Source organism: Drosophila innubila, chromosome X, assembly GCF_004354385.1.
Source record: "Drosophila innubila isolate TH190305 chromosome X, UK_Dinn_1.0, whole genome shotgun sequence".
In the NCBI taxonomy this organism is placed as follows: Eukaryota; Metazoa; Arthropoda; class Insecta; order Diptera; family Drosophilidae; genus Drosophila; species Drosophila innubila.
In genome coordinates this window covers 13,751,332-13,769,412 of record NC_047626.1, presented here as the reverse complement: position 1 = coordinate 13,769,412, position 18,081 = coordinate 13,751,332, and the positions used below count along the sequence as shown (strand labels likewise).

The 18,081-nt window shown below is 38.6% G+C and overlaps 4 protein-coding genes across 4 annotated transcripts; 2 read left to right on the top strand and 2 right to left on the bottom strand.

The window, feature by feature from the left end:
• Window positions 1-2,409: 2,409 nt before the first annotated feature.
• Window positions 2,410-4,760, bottom strand: LOC117782337 (vacuolar protein sorting-associated protein 33A). Its single transcript, XM_034619438.1, has 2 exons — window positions 3,064-4,760; window positions 2,410-2,988 (listed from the first exon to the last, which is right to left on the bottom strand). Exons 1-2 carry the CDS (start codon window positions 4,489-4,491, stop codon window positions 2,575-2,577), a joined length of 1,842 nt encoding a protein of 613 aa, XP_034475329.1. The 5' UTR covers window positions 4,492-4,760; the 3' UTR covers window positions 2,410-2,574.
• Window positions 4,761-5,895: 1,135 nt separating this feature from the next.
• Window positions 5,896-11,064, top strand: LOC117782363 (DNA-binding protein K10). The gene is made up of 2 exons (XM_034619467.1): window positions 5,896-7,185; window positions 9,531-11,064. Exons 1-2 carry the CDS (start codon window positions 6,001-6,003, stop codon window positions 9,726-9,728), a joined length of 1,383 nt encoding a protein of 460 aa, XP_034475358.1. The 5' UTR covers window positions 5,896-6,000; the 3' UTR covers window positions 9,729-11,064.
• A 1,719-nt stretch (window positions 11,065-12,783) lies between these two features.
• LOC117786678 (odorant receptor 2a) lies at window positions 12,784-14,542 on the top strand. Its single transcript, XM_034625029.1, has 3 exons — window positions 12,784-12,802; window positions 13,143-14,293; window positions 14,452-14,542. Exons 1-3 carry the CDS (start codon window positions 12,784-12,786, stop codon window positions 14,500-14,502), a joined length of 1,221 nt encoding a protein of 406 aa, XP_034480920.1. The 3' UTR covers window positions 14,503-14,542.
• Window positions 14,543-15,456: 914 nt separating this feature from the next.
• On the bottom strand, window positions 15,457-17,901 carry LOC117782328 (protein crooked neck). Its single transcript, XM_034619425.1, has 2 exons — window positions 17,759-17,901; window positions 15,457-17,683 (listed from the first exon to the last, which is right to left on the bottom strand). The coding sequence occupies exons 1-2, from the start codon at window positions 17,792-17,794 to the stop codon at window positions 15,608-15,610; spliced, it is 2,112 nt and encodes a 703-aa protein (XP_034475316.1). The 5' UTR covers window positions 17,795-17,901; the 3' UTR covers window positions 15,457-15,607.
• Window positions 17,902-18,081: the final 180 nt, after the last annotated feature.

The following is an 18,081-nucleotide window of genomic DNA, read 5'->3' as shown; positions in this document are numbered from 1 at the left end:
AGCCTATTATAGACTTAATTAATGCAAATTGCAAAATGCTTAGTCAAAAACAATAAAAATTGTATAGAAAATTAAATACATATGAATGTTTAATTAATTACAATTTATTTTTATGTGAGAAGTTCTTTTTTTTGTTGTCGCTTACATTATAATAATAAATATATATATATACACACACACATTTACACCTACACATACACACAATCCCCCGGATCTTAAGATATAAAATATAACATTTGTAGCAATAAAATTTTTAGTAAACAAAATGATAAAATGCAAAAACAACAAGAAAACAAAACAAAACATAAAAAAAAACCAGAAACAAAACATTTTTTCCGTTAGCAATTAATTAATAATTTTATCAATCGATAAAAACATGAGAGAATGGTTTAGATATGTATGAACAAAAAAACAAAGCAAACAAAAATCATAAACAAATTAAACTGACGCTGGGGTGGCACTAATATGATATAATATATGAGAATATTATAATGATTTCGAATGTGTATTAGTATTATTCTAGTTACTTTTACATGGATTTATCAACAAAAAGAAAACTTTAAAATCAAGAGAAGAAAACAATCACTGAAATTAACAAAGAAAATAACCTTCTTATAATGCGGGTTGAACAGAGACAGAAACAGTAACAGTTCGTGATGAGAGTGAGAGAGAACGAGCGAGTGCGAGTGCGAGGCGAATGCGATGGATAGATAACATCCATGAGGAGGAGGGGAACAGAACACAGAACATACATATGTAATATTTTTTATGTTTATAAAATTGTTTTTTTTTTTTATATAATTATTATTATTATTATTAATAAATTGTATTTTTGAAGTGGAAAAACAAATAACAATTTAATTGATACACGTCAATAAAATAAAACATAAAATAAAAATACAAAAAACAAAAAACAACAACAATATGTACATATATATGCATTTTTAATATACATATGTACTATATACAACATGTTGTGCATGGAAAATGTGTTGAGAGTAAGTTCATTAAATTTCTATAAATGGATCTTATACAGGGGTGCCACAAAAATCGAAATCATCCGAAAATCTTCAAAATTTCCATAAATTTTTGGGAGATTTTTCAAAAAGATTTTCGGATGGTTTCGATTTTTGTGGAATATATATAAATATAATCTCTATAGATAAAATATCTACAAAATAGTATAATACCAATCCAAAAGATGTTGGAAATAGTTTTTATAAAATTGGATGTAGGGTATACCTAAAGAAATGTATGGAAACTAGAGTCTGAGTTGTCTCCAGGTGAATTGGGTGAATACTTTACAGATTCTAGGCTAAAAATACATGTATAAGGTTGAATACGGGGAACCCGAAAAGTAATGTACGAAAACTAAAGAGCGTTACTCATTTCTAGACAAAAAAAAAAAAAATAGCTGCTTTATAAGGGATTGTATAGAATATCAAGATACTTCTGTAATTGAGGGATATTTTCCACCAGGAGGCGATAAAATTCATATAGTATCTAGGCTGAAAATACTTTTATAATGTGATATTACTGGAGTGCCAGGTAAATTAGCTTTTATTTTCCGGAAAAAAAACTGATGACGAAATTGAATTCATTCACAGATCTGAAAAAAAAGATAACTAGAAATGTGATTGTGAATTTGATTTTGATATTTGCATTTTATTAAACTCAATAAAGTTATACATACATATACGTATGTACGCGGATTTAACAATATAGTTCTTCGAAAACTATAGACACATATTTATATTATATGCATATGTGCTTATGTATTTGATTTGTAGTTGTATGCGATAGGCTGACCGACCGCGGAATGTACTCCGAGCAAATCCCAAAGGAATATTCTCTCTCTCGACCCCAGCAAAAATTTTGGTATTGACTGGGGAGAACTATAAACTTTACAATGTATGCATACATACTATATAAATATACATATATGTAACTGAATGATTATATTTAAATGGATATCCCATTTTTGATAACATCAATAAAGGTTATGGTTTTGTGTTTTATCTACATATGTATGCATACATCGTTTTCCATGTACATGATGAGTGTACTTACATACATTTGTACATCATCATCATCATCATATAAAGAATCTCAAAAGCCTTTGCACTTACAAACTGTACACATATGTAAAAATATAGTATATATAGGGTTCAATATGGGTATATATAAATAGTTAGTTGACGATTATTTTATGCCGGCATAATACAATAATTTACTTAATAATGTTTCGCATTATCATTGTGTTTGTGTATGTGTGTGGGTGTGTGTGTGTGTAGAAAAATAACATTTATACACTCTGAATATAGAAATATATTTGTAGATATATGTATGTAATTGTATCTAAACTGGTTTCGGTTGCTTCTTCTTCTTTACTGTCGCATCCGCTTTCTGTTCCGTTTCCGTATTCGTCTCCGGTTTGTATCCTACGCTGCGCTGCTGCTTCTTTGGCTGGCACATTTTTGGTCATGGCTTCAATGGAATCGAGGCATTGCGTCCACGCGACAAGCCGCAGCTGATGGACAGACGATGTGCCTCCAAGCGGCTCAAGTGATGCCTTCACGAGCCCATCACACTCTCGAGGAATGTGTGCTTATTGATGATCTTCGTGGTGGCAATCAGAAAGTGCACATTGTTATCCTCCTGGGCGGCAAGGAAACGCAACGCGGCAATCTCCGCAAATGTACAGCCGCCAACAAAGAGAACAAGGACAACACGTCGGGCATGCAGCAAGGATGCCTCGCTTGGTGTCGCTCCACCGCCGTGCCGTCCACCGATCCCAATCAATTGCACCTGGAAATCCTCAAACGTTGGCCCCGGCAAATTGTTAATCTGACTCTTGAGCGTCTGCCAGCCCAGTGGCTTCAACGAGTGCTCGACGAGGCGGGCGGTCAACGGTGCATAGAAGCTATGCACATAGCTAATGTCCCTCGGTTCCACCTCAATGCTGTCATCGACGGTCAGATGAAGAGTCTGTAAGAATGCCAGCAACAAGAAACGTAAAGGTGAAGATGAATATGAATGAAACATTCGATAATCCTTCCTTACCTTGCGCAACACGGCATAAGCACGCGATTCGGTCTGCGTGTGGAGCAGGCCAGCCTTCTCCAGATTACTGACCCGGAGCAGCACCTCGAGGCCATAGACTTGAGCTAGCTCGCGCTTGTAATAGTTGAGCACACGTTCCTTGAATCCCGAGGCGGCGGCACACTGCAAACAGATGAGACGCAACACATTCCGGAGCTCAGTGCGCCGTGCAATCAGATCCTCAATGTAGGCGCTGGGCCTGTCAATGTCCGCACAGATCATGAACTCCTGTTCGGCGGCGAGGTCATCGCGGAACGCATACATGTTGACCTTGTCAGCGATGAGCTCAGCGATGGCCGTGTGCTCCGATGTCGCCTTTTTCAGGCTCATCAGCTTGGGCAGCACATCGACATAGGTCTTGAGATCCGGCATGGATAGTTCCTGATGATTGACATTCACTTGCAACTGAATCTCCTTCACCTTACGGCCCAGGAGCATGCGCACCTCGTTGAAGTTCTTGTTGCGCAACTCGTCATACAACGGTTCCCCGGAATTGAGCAGGATGGTCTTGCGTGCGGTATCGCCCAGCAAACGTTCCGGATCCTCGCCGGTTGGTCCCCCAGTTGCCGATACACTGCATCCGGTGGCACCCGCAAAATGCTCGGCCGGCAACGTCAGCTGATTCTGTCGGATGCCATAGAACTCATCGATGAGACCCTCGTAGGTGAGCTGGGTCGCCAGCGGAGTGAGCAGATCAATGCCCCGATCCAGCAATATGAGCTGATCAATGGAGCCCTTGTCGCCATTGTAGAGCGACTTCTCGTCGATGGCCAGCTGCTTGGCATGATCCCAGACCAACTGTGCCTGCACCCCCTTGCCATAGATCTTGGGTATGCGTCCATAGAGACGCTGCAGTTGCACCAATCCAATGGCCGCCTGATACAGGGATGTTGTGTCGCCATCGATGGCCACATCGCGATATGCATTCGGCATTTCCATGCTCACCACATCCGAGTCCAGGGGGAAAAAGTTCCAGGGTAATTCCTCCAAGCGTCCAAATGCACCCATGACATCCTTATCCTCCAGCTGCTTAATGCACAGACAGGAGCGACGGGGCACAAACAGGATGTGGAACTGACGACCGTGCTGACTATTCGATTTCACGTGCTGCACCAGCTGATCCATCAGTGACACCTGTGGCCGCACTATGTAAATTATGTTGTTCGGCTCCTTGGGGAAACGCATTTCCGGCTTCAGTGCCAACAGCTTAATGCCACGATCTGTGAATAGGCTCGGCTTGGCAATCAGTCCCAGCGGTCGGATCATTGCCTCGTCCAGCACAACGGCCTTGGAGCCCTCAATGCATTCCAGTTGGTGCAACAATTCGCGGATTGCCGCCTCCTGCAACAATTCCACATTGACGCGTTGACTTTTCAGGTGTGGAAACATGGTTTGATCTTCTACTGCTTCCTCTTCTTCTTGTTGCTGTTGCTGTTGATTCACAATTTCTTCTATTCTTTTTCACCAATTAACGAGCGACTTTGCAGTCGTCGTTTTTAAGTTTGCGATGCGAGCAATTTCTTTGGTATTTTAAATAGCTGCAGGTGTAGGTGTAACTGAAGTTGTAGTTGTAGTTGTAGCTATTGCTGTCGCCTGCAACGCCCACTGACCGACCGACCGTTTGCTCGCTCAGCAGCGACAACAAAACAGCTGTTTTGGGCCTGCGCAGAAAACAATGTGTACACACCTACAAAACAATTTACGTGCAATTTCTAACCACTGCTGCCAACTTAACGATTTTATAGCTAGTTCTTTGGTATCGATGGTTAACTTATTTTGTCGCCCATCACTGATAAAAATTCAAAATTTAAAAACGCAAAAAGCTCAACAAAAAATTAATAAATTTAATGAAAATTTAAAATTCGAAGTTAGACAAAATTAAGGTAAACATTTTATTGGAGGTTTGAAGCTCATCAGGCCCGGGAAGATAGAAGTTCGAAAATTTAATTCTAAAAAAAAAACATTAATTTTAAAAAAAATTTAAAAATTCTAGCTAAAAAAATATCGAATTTAATAAAAAATTAAACTATTAAAAATACCTTTTTCGGATATGTACACTTATCTTTTTAAGTAAAAAAATCAAACTAGATCTGAATTTTTAACTGCATGGGCAGCCAGGAAAACAACTGCACTTTTCGATCACTGAACTAGTCGGCGCCATGTCGCTGGGTGTAGCGATAGGTTAAAATTTAGGTATTGCAAATATCAAATATTAAGAAAATATAAAATTCGAAAATTAGATAAAATTAAGGAAAACATTTTAATGAAGGTTTGAAGCTCGTCACCCAAAGGGGAGAGAAGTTACAAATTTAATTCTAAAAATAAATACCAAAAAATCGACAAAATTCTAACAAAAATTATGCAAAATTCTATCTACAATATTAGGAAAAATTAAAAAATAGGTGAATTTTCTTGGGTGCAACCAAATTTCCAATTGGATTAAAATGGTACAAGCTGCCAGATCGAGAAATTTTGCAGGCTGGCAGCCTTTGGTCCGGGTGGCAGCCTTCCACACCAGTGCTGTCAAGTTTTTAGGGGCAACAATAGCTGTTTCTGTCTGAAAATCATCTAGAATTGTTATTGTGGGCACTTTTGCACAGTTTTATCAAAAATATTAATTGCGAAACTTAGATGAATATATATTTAAAATAGCCAGATTTTCAGCTAATAGAAATTTCGACATTTTTCTAGCACACGAACTCTGAAAATAGCCAGATCTGGCTATAAAATAGCTAAGTTGGCAACAGTGGATCTAAGTCCGAACGATTCGATACAAATTCTATAGCTAGCAAACACATTTAAGCGTGTGATTGAATTGTGTGTTTTTTTTTTCACATCTGGCTGTCCGTCAGAGCGAAGTGTTTAAAATTGAAATAATTGTCGTAATTGTCGTCTTAAATGGTATCGAAGAACAATAATTTCCAATCGAACCGGACCATGCAGCAGCCGCAGCAGCAGCAACAGCGTCAGAATGTACGTGCTGCAATTGCACCGTATCGCAAACCGTTCCGGCCTCAGGTGCAGTCGCAGTCGCAAAACCAATTGATGTACACATCCTGCCAGATGCCCAGTGATCCTCTCTATGTGGACTTTAATAGACCAGCGCCAGCACCGCCAGCACCATCGACTAAATCCACAGTGCCAGCGGTGTCCACAACCAACTCCGCAAATGGATCTGGATCAGATGGTGGCGGTAAAAAGAAGTTGACGAAAGGTAAACAGCTGAAAGGCAACAAGCAGCAGCAGCAGCAATATGTTCCACAGATGCAGATGCAGCAGATGCAGATGGCGATGCCAATGCATGGCGCTGGAGGCGACAATGGTTGGCAGCCGCATCCGCAGCAGCGTTTCCATGCGCCGAATGCCAATCGCTTCAATGGACCGCAACGCAATGGCTTTAATCGCGGCGGAGGAGGACCCGCGAATCGGGGCAGCGGCGGAGGACGTCATATGATGGGACCCATGGGTCCAGGACCAGGTCCAATGGGTGCACGCCGTTGTCCGGGTCCGGGTCAAGGACCGGGACCAGTTGGCGGACCACCATTTCCTCCGATGCCATTTCAAGCACCCATACCGCCCATGCGCTGCCCAATGCCACCAATGGGCGGACCACCGCCTCCTCCACCATTCATGCGACGCAATGGACGCGGAGTTCCACCGCTGCCGCCGCCGCTGATGGGTCCGCACATGCTGGGACCACGGATGCGTCCACGCGGCATGCCACCTGGCCACGGACCCGTTCCCGTTCCCTTCAATATGGCCCACATGAATGGCAATCTCAATCTCAATGGTCGCAAGATCAAGAAACCCAACGCCAAACTGATCAAACAGGCGGTCAAGGGGAAGAGCACCATCAAGACGCTGAAAAATCTGGTGAATCAGTATCCCATTGATAAGCCCTGGGTGAACGATGAGATCCGTGCCGTCCATGTCGAGAAGCTGGACATTGAGAATCGTTTGAAGGGCAACAAGGACGATCAGCTTTTTGCCCAGTTCAAAGTGCAGCGCGATAAATTTGTATCGATGTATGAAACGGCTCGTGAGGATTATCTAAAACAGGAGGCCGCTTCGGTTATGGCTAAGGTAACGTTGAAATTCTTCAATTCTTCTCTTCTCTTCTATTTATTCTTTTCTTGCCAATTCCATATTCCTTCACTCTGTTCATTTATCATCATCATCATCATCTTATCAACAATTTTATTTCCATCTCAGATTCATTTTCAATTAATTAAAAGTTTTTCTCTCATCCTGTGATTCTCCAAGGATAAACACACATATCGATAACACATACACACACACACATACATATATCGTTAACGCACACAAGCAATAGCTAGCTCACATAGGTTTCATTCCATTTGCAAGGGCGTAGGCAGCTTTGAGCGAAGGGGGGGCCAAAAAAATGTTTATAATATCACCACAAACCTCTAGAGATTTTAAAAAGAAATAATTCTGAAACAACTGTTTGAAAAAATTATTTTAGGTTTGTTTTATATAATTAATAAATTAATTCAAAATAGATTACATTCAATTTTAAAAAATACCTTAATACCTTAATCTCTCCAAAATTCTTGAATTTGAAAGCATTGCTTGCATCTTTCAGAAACACCACCCTTTGGGTTGCTTTTAGAGATTTTTAGAACATTCCTATGAGCAATATAACTTCGTAGTTTAAGTATTCTTCTTAGTCATTTTAAACTTAATATAAGTTAAAATTATATCGAAAACTAGCTTTTCTTGCGGAAAGATTATAAAATAGAGTGGGTCATTTTTTTTTTTGCGACAAATCGACGAATTCTTAAAAGGTTTACCTATCGGTCTAAAATCAAAATAGAGCCTATAAAATAAAATAAATTTTTTTTACTCCATACAAATTGACCGACTCTATTATACAGGACTGTTTTACAAATTTGTACAACCCAAAAGCACAAAAAAGACGTTGTCGAGGCAATAGAAATGATCAATGGTTGCTGTTAAATGTAAAAGTTATCAAATTTTTCAAAAGGGCATGAAATATATTTTAAATTAATTTGTTTGTACCAAATACATCAATAATCAAGATAACTCATCTTTGTGTACCCGCAAATAGGTGTGAAAAATTATAACTCGACACTTCTGTATCTTTTATATAATTTCATGAATAGTACCACTGTTGGAATTCATACTTCACAACTTTCAATCAATGAAAGATCCAGAGTTTCAATATTATTTTGTTATTTTATGTGCTGTGATGCCAATCTGAATGAATTTTGGAAGCTAAACTTTGTTATCCAGAGTGTAAGGGGGGAGTGCCCCCTCTGCACCCCTCCCCCTGCCTACGCCCTTGTCCATTTGAGTTCCTTTTGCGCTTTTGTTTTGTCGAATCCTTTTTTGATTCATTTGAGAATCGAGAGACATTATCTTAAACTACATACCTTTTGAATTTGAATTTCCAAAGATCAAGATCGAATTTAAATGATCACTAATCTAAACTGTTGATCGTTACTTAAAGATGCTTATTAGTTGATTGTTGTGCGTTGATCGCTTTGCTTCGTTCATTTGCCGATAACCGTAAATCGCATATCGCTGTTTGTTAATCGATGACCTTTAATGTTAATTTTTTAATGTTTATTGATTGTTAGTCATTGATCGATGTCGCCTTCCTTAATCGGTAATCGATGTTGTTAAATTTTAATTAATTATTCTTAATCGTTGATATTTGAATCTGAATTGTTACGAGCTAAATGTCAATCGATAGCCCCTAATTGATTATTATTTATTTTCGGGGGTTAATCAACGATAGCTAGTATATCGAAGTATTTATTTATTGTTGGTAATCGATAAATTGTTAATACTTTATTAAGTATTCTTAATCTTTCATGTTTTTGTCGATTATTTTTTAATACCTCTGAATCATTGATTGTTAATCGATGGCCTTAATTATTATTTTGCTTTTTTGAAGGTTAATGATGTCATTTTCATTTATCGGTAATCGATAAAATAAATATAATTATTGTTGATCGTTAATCTTAATTATTTTTTGCCATTCAATTATTTTTGAGGATTATTCGAAGATGATAATTAATATATTGATTTAATTTTCCTTGAGCGGTAATCGATAAATTAACTGTCCTTTATTAATTATTTTTTAAACGTGGATCTTCAAACATTTTGATGACTTTGAAACCTTGATAACCGCTAGCTAATCGATAAACAATTTTATTATTATTGTTTTTAAAGGTTAATTAATTACTATTAGTGAAAAATTACCGATAGCTCTAATTATCGATAGCCCTGAATTGATTATTTAAAATTGTTGAGTATCAGTTTAGGTTAGGATCGCTCATCGATTACAAGTTAATCGATTAGATGAAAATTAATTAATTGAATGATTGTTTTGTTTTATACCGTTGGCATACATACAACATACATACATTATTCTATTGCAGGATGCCAAAGACAAAGACAAAGACAATGACAAAAATGCAAATTCAAATCAGAACGCTGTCGCTAAGGTCGGAAATGCAAAAAATGAAACAAGTCCAATAAAAGACCAAAATCAAACCGAATCAAATGAAAATGTGCAACAGCAGCAGCAACAACAACAAAAGACACAACAGCAACTGGCTTTAAAAAAGATTAAATAATTAAATTCAGCAAATTCAACAAATGCGAAATTGCAAAACAGCAAGAGAAACTAAAGAAGCAAACAAAATGTGAAAATAATAATTTTATAACATAATTATTAACTGCAAATGGCAAGCAAACCAACAAACTAATTTAACAAATTACAAATAAAAAAAAGGCAAACAAGAAATTGAATTAATGTAACAAGCAACAATAATCATAAGAAAGTCAGCCAAACCAACATTTGAGTCGTATTCTTGTTTTAGCGACTGAGAACTGAGCTTAATTACAAATTACAAAAAGAAAATAAAAAATAATTATATTAAATTTAAATCATAATAAATATGTAATAAAAGAAATAGCTGTAAATTGCAACAGAAAAAAGCAAACTAAGTAACAATGCCTCCATTAAATATAATAATATTATTAATTACATCATTATTTATTTTAACTTATATGCTTCGATTCAATTCAAATAATTGTTGATCGCAACTCTAACGATTCGTCATTGAACTTTAACGTTAGAGTTAGCATCACGTAACGTAACGTAACGTAACGTCTCGCATTGTAATTATCTGTTACATGTTAAGCAAACTAATGAAAATGAAAAAAGAAACAAAAATGTTTAAACAATGCCAGTTTGTATCCTAGTTAATATTTCACATAACGCTGAAGTACATTTCCTTTTATTTATAGTTACATATATACAGATATATATATATATATACATATATTCATTTAAATGTATGTGTATTGGTGCAAAGGAAATTTACTACAGTTTGCAATTGTTCGAGTCTTGTTATATTCACTACGAAACAACAACAAGTAATTAATTTTTGTTTAATTGTATTTTTAAATTAATTCTTAAAAATTACGAATTAAGATTTGAGTTTAACATAATATTGTTTATTGTGTGCATCGACTCTTTGTTTTTGTGTTTTTCTCTTCTCCTTCTACTTTTCCCACTGCTGTTTCTACTTCTACTTCTTTCTGTTCTTGTTCTTTATTCTTTTTCGCTATTTTTTTTTTTTTTTTGGTCTGTTTATTTATAGATTCATATACCCCTCTCCCCTTTCCACCTTCTCGAATCGCACATTAACAATAGCATTAGATTCACGCAATATCTTCGTAAGATTCATTAATTGCTTATTAGATTAAATCATTTTTGCAATTCTTATGTACATAAATATATATTTACTCGTCAAAGGCATCTTGAGATTATTGTAAATTCTATTAAAAAAAAAAAAAACAAAACAAAAACCAAACACACACATATACAAATAAACACATTTACACTACATATGTATTGAACTATAAAATTATAAAACAAATACATAAACCATTATTAAACATAAACATACATTCAATATTATTACTTATATTTTTTTTGTGTAGTTTTTTAGTTTTTTGTTTATATTATCATGATGGGCTCATAATAATTTAATAATTTTTTTTTTCAAATTCAAGAAAGATTTTTCTTTTTATTGTTCTTGCAATAATTCCGTGCGTTTTGTTGATTGCCCTTTAGGTATTATAAAAATACTAATTACGTATAGCATTATTATATAAATGAAGGTTACGTGTTGTTAATGCCATAAATTGCTATAAATTATTGCATTATTTTGTAGTATTTATCCCCCGTTTATGCAGCTATTACAAAACTTTCTGCACATTTTTGTTCACACACACACACACACACACACATACATATATACACGTACATATATATTATTGTATCATATCATATCATCAGTTGTCTATTACACTTGGTAACATTTCAAAAGTATTCTTAAAATATCTGTTACAAAAATTTAAATCTGGTACTATTTTGGACTTTCTACGTACATATGTATATATAAAAAGGTGTAACGTCATTTTAGATAATAACTCAAGAATATCACCGTATTATAAAGCTTTGCGTATCTTAATTCCCGATTTTTTTGTATTTGTCGGTTTTTCCGAATTATAAAGTCAAATTTTATTAAAAAACATCGCCGAAAACATCAACAATTTTGTAATTTAAAGCTAAATATGTAGATACAAAACCCACGGTTAAAATTTAAAAGAATGTACATTAGGGTGCATCGATTTTTTCGAAAAATATGGCACCCCATATTCGTAATCTACGGTCAATTCTAAGATGTTTTTACAAAGAAACTATAGTTCTAAAATCAATTCCTAGTCCCTGCTTTTTGAGTTAAAAAATTTTTCGTTTTTAGTCCTTACAAGGACGAAAATTATCTTTTGAGGACTATTTGTCTTTGTATTTGAAAGTCAAGGTCCTAACACGAGTTTTGATATCAATGTTGTCAGGATCGGACTAAAAATATTAAAGATATGGTAATAATTCATGATAAAAATATAAAAAAAACACGTTTTTCAACTCAAAAAGCCGGGACTAGAATGGATTTTAGAACTATGGTTTCTGGGTGAAAACATCTTAGAACTGAGTGTGCATTCATAATAGATGTATTCGGAAACGTGATGCTTCTATAGTTAGGTAATGTCATGCTTGAGTTATGATCAAAATTAAAATTGCACTTCCTAAAGAAGACAATTAAAATACCGGATTTCAAAAATTATTAAAAAAAAAATTCACATTATGTATACATCGAAAGTTGTTTTTTCATTAAGACCTATGTATATATGTATATGTATATCCACTCGATACGAAGTGGGCACAAAATGAAAAACATCATATAGTAAATACAATCGAACGAAATTTTGTAGGTGCCTATTTAGTTTCGATTGGATATAGGACTTTAAGAAAAAAGATATTTTCGTTGGATACACATATTAAAAAAGAAAAGTTAGCTTCTGTTGCCTAGTGTCATTAAAGTTAAACGACTCTGAAAACAAATGGACACCAATTGATAAAGTTGGTCATTTGGTTGTTTTGATTCCCGCCAGCATTGATAATGCAAATAGCCCTACGATTAGATCGGGTTAAAAAGGCAACACCATTTCCACACCCCCCCATACACATACACACACCCACACCGAATACAACAAAAAACTTGATCAATTCTGAGAAATAAAATAAAAACAAAATTTATACAAAACAGAAAATACAATATGAAAATTTCACTGGTTGGTTGGAAGGGGGAGGGGAGGGAAGGGAGAGGGGTCCGGGTCCGGGTCCGGGTCCGGGGGTATTGCAAAACTATTTGGATTTGTTTTGGCCAAATTAATGTCATCTAATTGTATAATAGCCAACGCATTCCCAATGAGAATTCGGACACTTGGACACTTAAAAGTCACAGGAGTCGATGTCTGCTATAAAAGACGAAGAAACGCACAAAAAACTTTAAAGTAAACACGGAACATGCAGTGGAAACACAAGAAGTCTGCTGAAACGGATGTGAAAATGAAGGCGGAAGAAGAGATGAAATTGAAGCTAGAGATGGAACGTGAACGTGAACGTGAACTGGGAGTTGACGTGGAGGAGGAACTGGAGGAGTTGAATACGCATAGCGCTGTTAGTTATCACTGGAGAGTCTGGGAGCTGATGGGATTAATCCAGCCGCCGGGCATGTCACGTCAGCAGTTCCTCATTCGCTCCATTCTCATCAATGTGCTGGTCACCTTTCTGTTCCCATTGACGCTTCTCGCCAACCTCTTCTTTACCAACAGTTTGAAGGAGCTCTTCGAGAATCTGACCATCACAATAACGGACATGGTGGCCAATTTGAAGTTCATCAATGTTTTCTTGGTGCGTCGACAGTTGCGGGAGATTCAAGGCATTCTTTGGGTGCTCGACAAACGCGCCAAGACCGTGCACAACGAGCAGGAGTTGCGGGTGCTCCGTCAGTCGGTGAGGATAGCGCAGAGCAGTTTTCGCACCTTTGCTGGAATCTTTGTGTTTGGCACAACGTTGAGCTGCATCCGGGTGGCTATTGCCCGGCATCGGCAGTTGCTTTATCCGGCGTGGTTTGGCGTCGATTGGCAATGCTCCGATGTGGCCTATTGGATCATCAATGTCTATCAATTGTTTGGATTGATTGTTCAGGCCATGCAGGACTGTGCCAATGATTCCTATCCGCCAGCATATCTTTCAATCCTCACCGGACACATGAGAGCGTTGGAGTTGCGTGTCCGTCGCATTGGTTACCCGGAACCGGATCCCATGTCGCATATCCTTTACAACCGGGCAAAGTATCAGCAAAGTGTTTACTTGCAGCTCAGTGAATGTATCGAGGATTACATTAATATACTCCGATTGCATGCGATCATCCAGGAGATTCTATCGGTTGCCTGCATGGCACAATTCGTCTGCTCCGCCGCCGTTCAATGCACGGTCGCGATGCACTTCCTCTATGTCGTCGATTCCAATGATCTCTCCACCATGATTCTCTCCCTGGTCTTCTTCATCGCGGTCACCCTGGAGGTCTTCATCATTTGCTACTTTGGTGATCGCATGCGCACCCAGAGCGAGGCTCTCCTCGATGCCTTCTATGCCTGCAACTGGATGGATCAGATGCCCCAGTTCAAGCGCAATCTCATCATCACCCTGATGCGCACCCAGAGACCTTCCCTTATTTGTGCCGGCGGCTACATATCCGTTACTTTGGAGACCTTTGTTCAGGTATAGTTATAAATCTTGAAACGGTTACTCAAGTAATTTTTTCACAAAATAAAATAAAGCTTTCCAACTAAGACATTTATTTTAATTTTATCAAAACAATTAATAGACTAACTGTATACCTACATATTCTATAGTTAGATCCATCTTCTATTCCCCAGGTTAACAGGCTCACCTATTCCGTCTTCACATTGTTGCTACGCGCCAAGTAAATTTTTCAGATCTACTCCCATAACCCGACTTTTCCCATAAATCGAGCTTGTTTTATTTAGAAAGATATCATACATATCATCAAATCATATCATATCATACCAGAAAAAACACTTGAAGCTTAGTACAGCAGAACCTCGCTTGGAACAATATTTTATATATATAATATCTTAGAAAGATTGAAGTACCAAACTTGCAAAATATATGTTGCAGTAGATCAGGGCTTCTCGGGAAGGGAGAGCAAAAAAGTGTCAATGTATAAGTGTGTTCTACACCTTGAGAATCAAGATTTGAAAGGATTCTTGATAAAATTGATTAAAAATGAAAAGATTAAAATCTAATAGTATTGTGGCTGCACAAACTGATTTTGTCGCAGTTTGGTGAAGTTTTTTCCATTTTAGGGGAAAATATTCATACATTTTTGGTTCTCTAGCTTTTATTGTGAAAGTGTAAGAGTTTTTTTTTTTTTATTGATTTTCGGGGCAATAAGGGGTGTGGCAAAACTTTTTTATAATTGGATTGGCGTGATGTTCATAGAAATCGGTATTAAATTTGGTTGTTCTAGTTTTTATAGTCTCGGAAATCAGACAAACGGAAAGATTTGGAATGTATCGCTTCTCTACTTGAAGACATGTTTGTACTTAAATCTTGTATACTCCTCCTGTGCGAATCAAAAGATTTCTTCTTCAGTTTATTGTAATTTTTGAATTGTTAGTCCTGCAGTAGGTGAGCATATATAGCTTATATGTATGTATGTATATATTTTATTGTATAATTTACTGTAGTTATATTTAATGCTATTAAATACCTCCATATCACCTTTTATAAACTGTAACTTCAGAATCTCGAAAGAGCCGTTAAGCTCTGATTTAATGCATAATATATGTATATGGTACACCTTATCGGATCATTTGAAAGTTTAGTTAAAAATATCATTTAGTATACATATTTTTTAAAGGTTTCCTTACACCACAACTTGCTTAAGTAGAAAAACGAATAAAAAACGCGCAGCGCGCTACGAAATATTATTGAATTATTTATTCTATTGTGGGATATAAAGGGAGTTGGGAACACAAAAGATGGATGGAGCAGGAGGATTGCCATTGCCTAATTATCGTCTGTGTCGAGAGCAGCAGGTGGTGTTGATGTTCCCTCAATTTGTGGCTCAGCTGTGTTGTCCACCTCCACGTCCTTTTGCTTCTTCCACATTTTGGCAGCAGCGAGGAGCTTGAGATTGGGTCTGGCCATTTCATCCTCGGGAAAGATGTAATCGAAGATCTCCTCCCAACCCTCCTCGACGCCATCCTCGGAGACAATCTTCTGTCGCCGCTTAATGCGCCGTGGCATCTTGTCCAGGACCTTTTGCAATGATGTCGCATCGTTGACGTCGCGCTCAAAGTCACGCCACGCCTCGAGGAGCAGGACACGGGACTCCTTGTCGTTCAGCTGACGCATCATCTCATTGGCACGCTCATAGATGCGACGTGCAAGGCGTGCATTCAAATCGTCATCTCCCTGGACATCATCTTGCCCTTGTCCTTGGCCATGACTGATGCTCATCTCGAACTTGGCAAACGACATCCACACCTTGACATGCTGTGTGCGCTCCAGCAAACGTTCGTAGAGCTGACGGGCCAGCTCCGTTTCGCCCAGTGCCACCTCAAAGTCAATGTAGGCCTTCCACAACAGCTCGGGCATGTCGAGACGCGGCTGCTGCACGGCCAGCTCAAAGATTGCCCTGGCCCGCTCCGTATCACCCAAAAGGTTTTCCAGCTCGGCAAACTTCATCCATGTCACACAATTCTCCGGTCCGAATTCGAGAAACTTCTCGTAGAGCAGACGGCAGCGTTCGAACTCACGCAATTGAATCTCCAGATCGATGTAGCCCCGAAAGAGTTTGTCCCGCGGACACATGCCAATGGCCATGCCGAGAGTTTTGCGTGCCACCTGAAGTTGCTTGCAACGCAACTCGAATTGAGCGTAGAGCAGCCACAATTTGCTAAAGGTGAACTGCTTGTGGGGTATGAGCTCCAGGCAGGTCTTGTAGATCTGTCGCGTGCGCTCGAGATCCTCGGCCTCGAGTTCCTCGTATAGCGCATAGTTGATCCACATGTAAATGTAGCGACGCCAATAGTTCTTCTCGTTCGCCGGCGGCACATTTGCAATGGCACGCTCATAGGTCTCCCGAATGAGCTCCTTGTCGCCCTCGGCCTCGATGAGACGCAGATAATCGAACCAGGCATCGTAGTTGGTCGGATTGGCAGCCACTTCCTGTTCGTATTGATGCTTTCGCTTCGATACGATGACATCCTCGATGCCAGCCCGATCGCCGTACTTCTTCTCGTGAATTGTATACGCCTTGAACAGATCGGGTGTGCGATCCTTTGGCAGATGTTCCAGTGCATATTTGTAAATGATACGGGCACGATCGTGCTCCTTCTGTCCCTCCTCGAAGCGGGCAAACGCAATGAACAGACGCTCCTCAATGTAATCATCGCCAAAGAACTCCACGGCCCGCTCAAATACACGCCGTGAGCCATGTATAAAGCCGTGCGTCTCCTCGAACCGTGCAAACTTGATCCAATTCTTCACATCGGGATGTACGTACACGAATCTCTCGTATATTTCGCGTGCTCGATCCGTCTCCTTGTAGCGCAGCTCGAAGTTGACATACGTCTGCCAGGCTTGCTCCTCCGGCTGCCATTCCATCCAACGCTCAAACACTTGACGTGCTCCGGCCACATTCTCCAGCATCTCCTCCATGTAGGTGTACTTATACCAGAATTGATTCACTCGCGGCATTATGGTCACGGCCCGATCCCACAGATTACGGGCGTGATTCACCTGCTTGTTCTTCATCTCCATTTCGGCATATTTCAGCCAAAGCGTCACATTGCGATGCTCATTGTCCAACGCCCGCTCCCATATGGAACGTGCCCGCTGTATCTCCTGCTGCTGCTCCTCCCACTGTGCATACTTGATCCAATTGCTGACCACCATACGGTTCTTTCGCAAATCATCCTCGAATGTTTTGCGCTTCCTCTGCTGGTAATCGGCCAATTCGGCGGGATCGGAAATCTTTTGTTTCGGCGGTGGTGGCAGAATCTCCAAGTCACGCTCCTTCGCCTCGCGCAGCAGCTGCTCTGCCGTAATTTGCACCTCTGCCGGCGCTTTATTCTTGACCTAAAAAACAAATACATTTAAGGAAAACGTTTACCTTCAACTTGCCCTTAAGCTGCATTTACTGCTGCTACTTACCTTTGCCACCTTGGGCATTTTCTGTGGCCGATCCATAATCTGTGCGTGGGTTAATACGGCGTCTCTCAATCAGGCGAATTATTGGCAAATTGCAATGCGTGCTGTTTTTTAGTACTGGCTTCTCAAAATAAACACGGCATTACAGACACTGCTGCCAACTTAGCTATTTTATAGCTAGTTCTGGCTATTTTCAGAATTCGTTTGCTAGAAAAATCTCGAAATTGCTATTAACTGGAAATCTGCCAATTTAAATATATTTTCAGCCAAGTTTTTTTTACTAAGAGTTTTAGTAAAACTGTGCAACAGTTACCCACAAAAACAAA

Bases quoted from the DNA above. Each gene is read 5' to 3' on its own strand.
- LOC117786678 (XM_034625029.1), top strand. The intron at 14,294-14,451 runs GTATAGTTATAA...TCTATTCCCCAG, and splicing joins CTTTGGAGACCTTTGTTCAG to GTTAACAGGCTCACCTATTC.
- LOC117782337 (XM_034619438.1), bottom strand. From the start codon at position 4,491: ATGTTTCCACACCTGAAAAGTCAACGCGTCAATGTGGAATTGTTGCAG. The intron at 2,989-3,063 runs GTAAGGAAGGAT...GCATTCTTACAG, and splicing joins CTTATGCCGTGTTGCGCAAG to ACTCTTCATCTGACCGTCGA.
- LOC117782363 (XM_034619467.1), top strand. From the start codon at position 6,001: ATGGTATCGAAGAACAATAATTTCCAATCGAACCGGACCATGCAGCAG. The intron at 7,186-9,530 runs GTAACGTTGAAA...ATTCTATTGCAG, and splicing joins CCGCTTCGGTTATGGCTAAG to GATGCCAAAGACAAAGACAA.
- LOC117782328 (XM_034619425.1), bottom strand. From the start codon at position 17,794: ATGGATCGGCCACAGAAAATGCCCAAGGTGGCAAAG. The intron at 17,684-17,758 runs GTAAGTAGCAGC...TTTGTTTTTTAG, and splicing joins AAATGCCCAAGGTGGCAAAG to GTCAAGAATAAAGCGCCGGC.